Genomic DNA, 8,949 nt, shown 5'->3' with positions numbered 1-8,949 from the left:
TATCGACGGCGAAGACGAAAACCGAATAATCGACGGATTAATTATTTACTCGGTCCTACGTTTTTTTATGCGAGTTGCCTTGGCCACCTAGTGGCGCGGCAGCGAACTAGTGTTCGCTCGGATACTCCGAGTCTGGTTAGGGACTCTTGTCACAGATTTCACCAATATATCAGAAAGTTTTATTTATTATATTGCCCTGAAATATTGTGCAATATTTGACATAAAGACATCAACATTGCTGTCGCATTGAAATATTGGAATATTGTTGTAATGTTTTCGAAATATAGTGTGCTGTGTGGGCTGTATGTACATATAGAACAAATGTACAATAAAAACTTATGACGTGCAACACAGATTTCGAAGATAGCATGAATGTACGTTTCCACACGTGTTCACTAAGGTGTGTGTGGCATACTAAAGATTTTATTGTTCCTAAACCGTATAAAGACACACTTTGCTCCTAGATCGACGATATTAGGCCCTATAGTGTGCGTAGTATAATGAGATCTAACACGGTCTTTGTGCACTTTGTTATTGAAAAAAGATGAGTTCATTCGTAAGACCATAAACTGCTTTTTGCTGATATAACGTTTAACCCCTTGAGTGTCACTGACGCATATGTCAACATCTTTCGACATATGCGCATCATAAAAAGAAATATTTTAATTATTTCGTTTTTCGTGAAACTTGGTATCTTAAAGTTTTTGAGGTTGTTAAATGTGACGTCAAACAACTAAACAATTGTTTATAACCTGATTTATCTAATGGACTGATATCATTTGCAATAACAACGAAAAACATGACCCCCGAAAAAACCGAAAATTTTGAACCTTTTGATCCGAGTTATTGGATACAACAATTAAAATTTTGGGAATCTCAGATCACATTCTGATTCAACGAATTCAAAAACTTTAAGACACCAAATTTCATTAAAATTCAATAACCTTTCATTTTCACGACAGTCTTGGTCAGTTTCTTATATCTTAACGTGATACGCAAAACCAAATTACAATTTATTAAGGAGGTCCTGTCGGAACTACCTACTTGAATTTTCACGTCTGAAACATTTATAGGTTATAAACTAAACAATTCTGAACTGAATTGCAAAATTTGAAAGTCAGTCACCGTCGAAAATGTTAAGAAAAGTAATATTAAAAACGAAACTTTATATATGAACTCAAAGAACAGAGAGATTGAATTTCGACGTTGGATGAGAAACTAACATATTTAAAGTGAACTTTGAAGCAAAAAATGGTATACTACGGATTCGTGAATTCTTCAGGATTCGATAAATACCATAAAAAAGTGACCTTACCGGGTATTTCAAAGAGTAATTGCAAATCAAATTTGCGAGATTTTCATCGATTCACCGAGAGAGACCCAATAAAGAAATAAATAAAAGTCAAATGAGAATTTGATTTTTAAATATATTTGTACAAATGAGCCAAATTCACAAAGATAAACACCTACAAACAAATTTCTATACTTAATGTGAATAATTTCGTAGAAAGTCTGGTTTGTTTTAATCGATTTATGGAACTGATTCGATAGTTGATGAGCGGACTAGCATGCATCGACAGCACCTCCTTTATACTTTTTAGAGCAGTACATTGAAAGGAAAAAGAAAAACAAAAAATATCTGGGAGACAGGTTTGCGTTGAGGCACGACAGCTTGAGCTATTCTCGATCGCAGCTAATGTATTCATCGTTGGCAAATAAATTGATTTCACGAATATCAAGCTCTCAAACTAAATGTGCTCAATATTTACAAGTGTTATTGTTCTACCTACGTGTTCATGATTGTCCTGTTAATTTCAACCCCCATAAATTAAGTTTTTCACCCAAGGATATGGATACGCACATATGTTTTAGAATATTTGTGCATGTGCCATTTTGAAACCCATCGGCAAATATTGTAGTGGCATCGTTATTCGAAATGTAACTCTTTGCATTCGAGAGCCGACTCTCAATCGTCACTTGGTTTGATGTATCAACTCAAATAACAAGTAAGCGGCGGCAATGACTGACTGTTTTGTGAGTGACGTTCAAAGTCTTGATTGCAATATCAGCACAGGTAGATATCGGATACGTCTTTAGAAGATGGTAAATTCTATCGAAACAGCCCTGAAATGCTTGTTCTCACTAGCAGAAAAGGTGTTTTTTGAAAGCGAATGCATAAGGTACTCCTGCATATTCCACGCAGTCTGTAATAGTTAACTCTCGGAGTGTACACTGGATTCCACCAGACCCCACACCGCTGAGTTTTCGCTGTTTGAGGGCTCCCCTATAGGATAGGGAAAACTCGCGTTCAAGAACTCCCTGAACCTTGAAGGGTATAAGTTCAAAGTAGTCGAGAGGTCCAATAGACCCTAGTGTACAGTCCATTTTATAATGAAATTCATATACGCCCGTCAAATATTAGTAGGCTCATCGTGGCGCTGTCGTCAGGGATAACTCCCACGCTGCCTACGCACGAACCTACGTGCTTCGTCCCGGCGTCGGCAACGTCCCTTCCTCCTTAATACCGGATTCGCTGAGTAAATTTTTACTTTTTTCACACTGAACTACTTTGTAGTGTAATTGTAATAGAAGTAAGTCACTATAGTATATTACAGTGTTCAAATATATCTTTATATACTGATATAAATGTTATTGCAATACAAAGGAACTTGGGCTTCTTTTACAGTCTGTTCAACAACTGTAAGAAACCAGATGTTTATAGGACGAGTAGTATTAAACATCGCTAGATTCGGTTGCTCTTCATAACAAAAGTTAGTCGCCTGTTACACCTCGTGAGAACAAGTTCGATACAGACTGTAGAGCCAAAATAGAACTACAAGACATGTATAACATACTCCATGACATATGATCATTTCAATTAATAACATTTTAATATTATTGGGTTTTCTTTGTAAATTTCTCTATATAGACGACTATTTTATGCTCTAATGCACATCGACGAACTTATTGACATTTGGAGATTATCCTGGCCTTATGAGGGAACAATTTGATAAAAAGAGCTTCCAACTATCGTCGTGTTACGGCTGACTAGCATCCTTAAACTGCGATACATGGAATATTTATGGCGAAATAATTATTGGTAAAGTATGGGTGATGCGAGAGATGTATGGGTTATGCGAGAAGTACTATAAATGAATCTCGGTATAAGAAATTAACTGTGTATAATTTCATTGAAAAACGTTTAATCTTGTTTTAACGCTGGTATTGTCAGGAACAAACCAAAGTAACAAAAAATATGAATATTAAAAGAATAAATTCATTACACAACAAAGGACAATCGATTTTTCCTAAAGTTTTAAAGATTTTATTTTGTTTCTTTTTTGATATGAATGTACTTTCAAGAACCTACACAGCGGACTTATTTAATATATTGTCCAATCCCCATTGTCATCGAGGATGGCCTGGCATCTTCTCGGCATGCTCTCAACCAGTTTTTCTGTGTACTCTGTTGATAAGGAACGCCATATCTTCCTGATGTGTTGTAACGTGGCGTTACAGAGTTGGAGGGTATACCACCTAGGAATGACCGAGAAATAAATAAATAGGACTTATCAGGTCGGACAGTGGGTTCAATAGCACAGTGGTAAGTGCTCGACTTGGCAGTCCGAAGGTATCGGGTTCGAATCCCGATCAGAACTCCTAATTTTTCGGAAATTCCTAGCCCTCTAGTGCTCCCTGGCGGCTCTACGGATAAAAATTAATTATAGCGGAGACGAGCCGAGCCGGGCACCCCGTTATAGTGTTAAGACAACAGTTTCAAGTTGGCGACACGCTTTTCCGCCAGTTTTCTCTTTATTAAACTCTACACAATTTCAATGGGATTGGCATCTGAAAAATGTGCAAAACAATTCATTCTTTTGATGCCATTTTCCTCTTTTCAGACGGTTCAAAGACGGCTCCGATGGGTGGGGTCTTTTATCTTCTTGTAAGACCCAAGTATCATTTTTGCTTCCGAAAATCTTTCTAGCGGTCTTCAGAAGACCATGTTGATAAATTTTGAGCATTTTTTCTGCTGTCAAGTTCTTGGTAAAGAACTCTAAACAGCCGGAACCGCGCTATGGCATCAAAAGAATGATTATGAACCGCTATATACAGGGTGTTCGTTATGAAACGCACTGTAGTAACATCGTTGCATTCCTTGTCAAATTCTAATGAATACGTATATTTTCATTTTTTATTTCATATATCAAAATTTCTAGATAATCAAGGTTGAAGTTGCAGTAATGTGACCAATCAGAGCGCGTTTAAACGGAGCGTAGATAACGTCGCCAGTCAGTCCGCAAGACCTGCTTACACTAGGCCAATAACACTAAGAGTATCATCGTAGAGTCCCTGGTTATCTGCATGAGATGCAACCGCTCGCTGTAACGTCAGTGAATCTATGATAATGATTATTCTGACACAGTAAATATTGTAGAGTACGTAACATTTTTATCAGGATGTCGCCGATTAGGGTACCTAATTGCATATTCTTGCACTGTTTGTGTTTGATTTCCATTACATTGGGCTAACACCCAATACATGTCGCAATATTCTCTCACAGAATAATCACTCGTAATGCGAACTGACTGTGTCCGCAATGTGAAGTGAAATAAGTTGTAATTTGTAAACAAGTCATTCGACCGCAGTAGACTTATTACTGTTTACAAATTACAATCTATTTCGCTTCATATTGCGGAGACAGTCAGTTCGTTTTATGTTGTTTAGACTACAAGATCGTATTACGAGTGATTATTCTGTGAGAGAATATTGCGACATGTATTGGGTGTTAGCCCAATGTAATGGAAATCAAACACAAACAGTGCAAGAATATGCAATTAGGTACCCTAATCGGCGACATCCTGATAAAAATGTTATGTACTCTACAATATTTATTGTTTCAGAATAATCATTATCATAGAAAATGTATGTAATTGTTGCAGATTAGCATGTCCAGATCCAAGCTCGGTCATGCGTAGATCAAAGTCGGTCCTTTTCAGGACCACTCAAAACGTAATACGTTGCTACGACTATCTTGTCACATTAAAGGAATAGACATTATAAAGAATAAAGGGTACCTTCTGAAATTCACTGACATTACAGCGAGCGATTGTATCTTACTCAATTACATGCAGATAAACAGGGACACTACGACGATACTCTTAGTGTTATTGGCCTAGTGTAAGCAGGTCTTGCGGGCTGACTCGCGACGTCATCTACGCTCCGTTTAAACGCGCTCTGATTGGTCGCATTACTGCAACTTCAACCTTGGTTATCTAGAAATTTTGATATATGAAATAAAAAATGAAAATATACGTATTCATTAGAATTTGACAAAGAATGCAACGATGTTACTACAGTGCGTTTCATAACGAACACCCTGTATAAGAAAAAGTTATTGACACATTCACTATAGGAATTGAGAGTTCTGAATCTATAGCCACCAAGATCAATACGATTAGTGTACGAAATGAGGGCGTATTGAGATGGCGAGCGAGATGATTTTATTTCAGTTCCATCATCGTCGTCGCCGTCGTCTTCGAACGTCCATTTAAATTTCTACGTAACAGATGACGCTGAGATGACGCTAAGATACGTGGTTAAATCTTATGGCGTACAGCCAAGGCGACGAAACAAGACATATAACTAAATTTCATTAATGGTGTCCTGCTTGTGGATGCCGGGCGGTGAGGTATGAGAGGAGAATTAACGGTGACTGTTTACGTACCTCAGCCCGTGCGTGCAACGGACAAAGCACTATAGTCTGAGCGAAAAGCCAAACCTTAAGAAAGCCATGGTAGAGGAAGAAAGATATGTTCAGTTCATAAACACGTTTTCGACCACTTCTTCACAGCCCGAAGATTCTGCCATTTCTCGAAATGGCGGTGTTCTATGTTTTGTAACGTATCTTTTTTCTTAACTCGACACCAATAGCGAAAAATCCGAGAACGAAAAATTTCGAGAACCAACCTACGCTATATTATGCCAATCTTCAAACTCAAAACCAACGTCAAATTTTTATATAGAGCATATTAGCAATAACTCGTCAAAAATAATCACAGTAAAAGTCTAATAACAAACATATAGTCTTAGAATACTATTAGTACGTTGAAAGTAAGTACTTTGGAATTTGTGGTACGGACTCGCCAAGTTTCAGTGTTTCTAAAGCCAATCGAAACAAGCTCATTTCACACAAATCATCACAATTTACGCATGCGATAATAGTTCCCTGTACCATTATCCTTAAATAACCTTATATCTGACTGGCTACCGACACTGAAACTTGGTTTCAATACAGGTAATCATGAAAAATATAGTGCGTGACACGGGATAAAACACGATTTCAGATTTTGGATGATGTGAGCCTTTGCCCACAGCTCGGACAGCCAAGTTCACTTTCAAGTTCAGAAGTTTACAAATTCTCTTGGGTCATCCCTTGTCACTGAATATACTATTAAATAATGCAGTAAAAAATGATCAGCAATTTTCAAGATTTTCAATTTAAAAATTATCGTAGTAATGTTTGATGTAAAAGAAGTGTCTCCTAGAAATTTCATCAACTTTTACCGCATGTGAGCTGAGATATCTCGAAAAAAATTATTCTATTTTAACAGGCGAAGTATGTTCATATAGTGCATTTTTGACTAGTTTAATTGTTTAAAACTCTCCACCAACGTTGTCTTTTCTGGCACGGTTGGTGGTGTTGTTCCTTCCATAAAAAGGATTAAGAGAATTTGTATAATGTTTTCCTTTTAAATAACCCGTGAGATGCAACAAACTGTACACAGTTGTTTCTATTTCAGTGACTAGGAGAACAGAGTCACATGTCACCCAATGAAATATTGAAAATACTCCGAAAATTCTATGAAACATTATCGTTCACACGTATAAAAGGTTCTATGCGCAATAAAAATAAGTTATTAATGCCGTTACACAAATTAAACTTTGAAAAGAATCTTACCTATCTTGTTAATGCACACTGTTAAAGCGAGCCTTTCCTGTAAGGCGTGTTTTAGTAATCTTTCAGTGTTTAGCATCACACCTTCAGCAGCATCCACTATCAAGACTGCACCATCAGACATTCGGATGCCAGCCGTAGCTTCATCAGAAAAGTTCACGTGTCCTGGAGTGTCGAATATATTTAGTAAGTACGATTTAGATTTCACATCTTGCAAAAGTAGTGTAACTGGGGTTGCTTTCGTAGATACGCCTCGTTGTTGCTCTGTGAATAAAGTGTCTGTATATCTGAAATTAATTAATACCAATGTTAACTTGAGTTGGGAAAGCATTTCATGTCAAAGGTAATGAGAATCTCGGATAGTAATCTGAACTTCCCAGTTACGTAAATACCAAATATTAATTAAGGATTATTTTACTTAAGGTAGTTCGGCAGAAAATTCTCTCACGCTTGACTTCCTATCTTTTTTAGATTCAATCGAAAGAATTCAGGCTTCTTCTCTTTTATGTCAAATGAAAATGTCTTGTACCGTCTGATTTATAAGATATTAACTAATAAAGGTAGCAAAATTTAAGTAGAGGGGGGGGGGATGCTTGAATGTAGCCGGTTAACTCTACTTCTTGTAATAATCAGAAACTTGATTTATGTAATAAAAACTGTTAATGAAAAGATTCAAATCTAAAGCGCTGACTGAAAAAAAATGAAACAGTATTTGCTGTACGGTTATGGAGAAAAAACGTGTCGAAAATAATCATGTGGCGTCTGTCTCTGTCTTCATTGGAATGTTCTCTGTTGGATGACATCGGTAGGGAAAAATATAGCGACGTAATAATATTGTGCGAAAAATTTTTCAAACTTTAAACATCGCTTTCAATTTGTGTTACAGGCGTTTCTTCACAAAACATCTGCCAGTACGTTGTTTATACATTTTTTCACTTGTAACAACTTGATTTGGCTAAATTATACACTTGATACTAATAAGTTATTAGAATCAAGTGTAACAGTTATTAGTAATAACTTCTAGTAACCACGGACTGTTCAAAAGATGGTAATATATATTTACAGATGGTAATATATACAATTAATACTGGTCAAACGTCGATAATTATTATATGCAATTATTAAACTAATATGTTTGCTACATTTTTTAATTTTTTGTTTAGATTTAAAACAAATTATATATAAGATGGTTGGCGCAGTAACTGTCATGTTTACGTTTTAAGAGATCATTCTAGTGTATAATTAAAAAAAGATGTTTTTTTTTCACATTTTTCGAAAGTATATTGTAACGTTCCGACCTTAAACCCCCCTATCCTTTATCCTTTTTCCTTCTTTGCAACTTTTTTTTCTTTTACAAATCGAAAAGGTTTTTTTGATGACATTTTATTATTGTCTTACATGATGAAAATTGAATAAATTATATTAATAAATATATAATTATATATAAAAACTTTATATACAGGGTGTTCGTTATGAAACGCACTGTAGTAACACCGTTGCATTCCTTGTCAAATTCTAAGAAATACGTTGTAACGTTCCGACCTTATACCCCCCTGTCCTTTATCCTTTGTCCTTCCCAATCATCCATTCTCGATGATGGATACGTCAAGAGCCCCACATAAGAGTGCATAGCGCACTGTGGATGTGCATAACAGTATCTGAAAGAACTCCTCAAATCCTAGAATTCCTTAATAATCCTATCGACCTCTCAAAGCGACGCCGATAAAGGAAAAAGAATATAGAACCTTTAATTCTCTAATATTGCATAATTCCCTTGAATCTAGTCACAGCGACAGTCATGAGGATATAATATTAGAAATTATTACCTTTAACATTCCTAGAATCCTAAAGACAGTCTACAGACTGAAATCAAAACAAACAAGTGCCCAGACGGTATAAGCCGCCACGCGCCAAATACAATAGAAATACCAGTAAGCCGGTATTTGAAGAAACCGGTAATCCAATTAATCAAATCAAATAATCAAATCAAA

The 8,949-nt window shown here is 36.2% G+C and overlaps 1 protein-coding gene across 5 annotated transcripts in view; it reads right to left on the bottom strand.

Moving 5' to 3' along the window:
* Positions 1-3,355: 3,355 nt before the first annotated feature.
* Positions 3,356-8,949, bottom strand: part of LOC107272827 (116 kDa U5 small nuclear ribonucleoprotein component) — a 26,079-nt gene continuing 20,485 nt past the window's right edge. For 3 of the 5 annotated variants that reach the window (XM_015750362.2, XM_015750363.2, XM_015750364.2), the window contains exons 4-5: positions 6,962-7,245; positions 3,357-3,537 (exon numbers count right to left, since the gene is read on the bottom strand). In XM_015750362.2, the coding sequence (XP_015605848.1) occupies positions 3,380-3,537; positions 6,962-7,245 (442 nt within the window). In that variant the 3' untranslated portion in view covers positions 3,357-3,379. Of the gene's footprint in view, positions 3,538-6,961; positions 7,246-8,949 lie in introns of all 5 variants that reach the window. The other 2 variants (XM_015750365.2, XM_025090121.1) reach the window with 1 other exon arrangement.

Source organism: Cephus cinctus, unplaced genomic scaffold (genome assembly GCF_000341935.2).
Source record: "Cephus cinctus unplaced genomic scaffold, Ccin1 Ccin1_scaffold1297, whole genome shotgun sequence".
Taxonomy (NCBI): domain Eukaryota; kingdom Metazoa; phylum Arthropoda; class Insecta; order Hymenoptera; family Cephidae; genus Cephus; species Cephus cinctus.
Note: the sequence above shows the minus strand (reverse complement) of the source record. Positions and strands in the feature narration are given on the sequence as shown.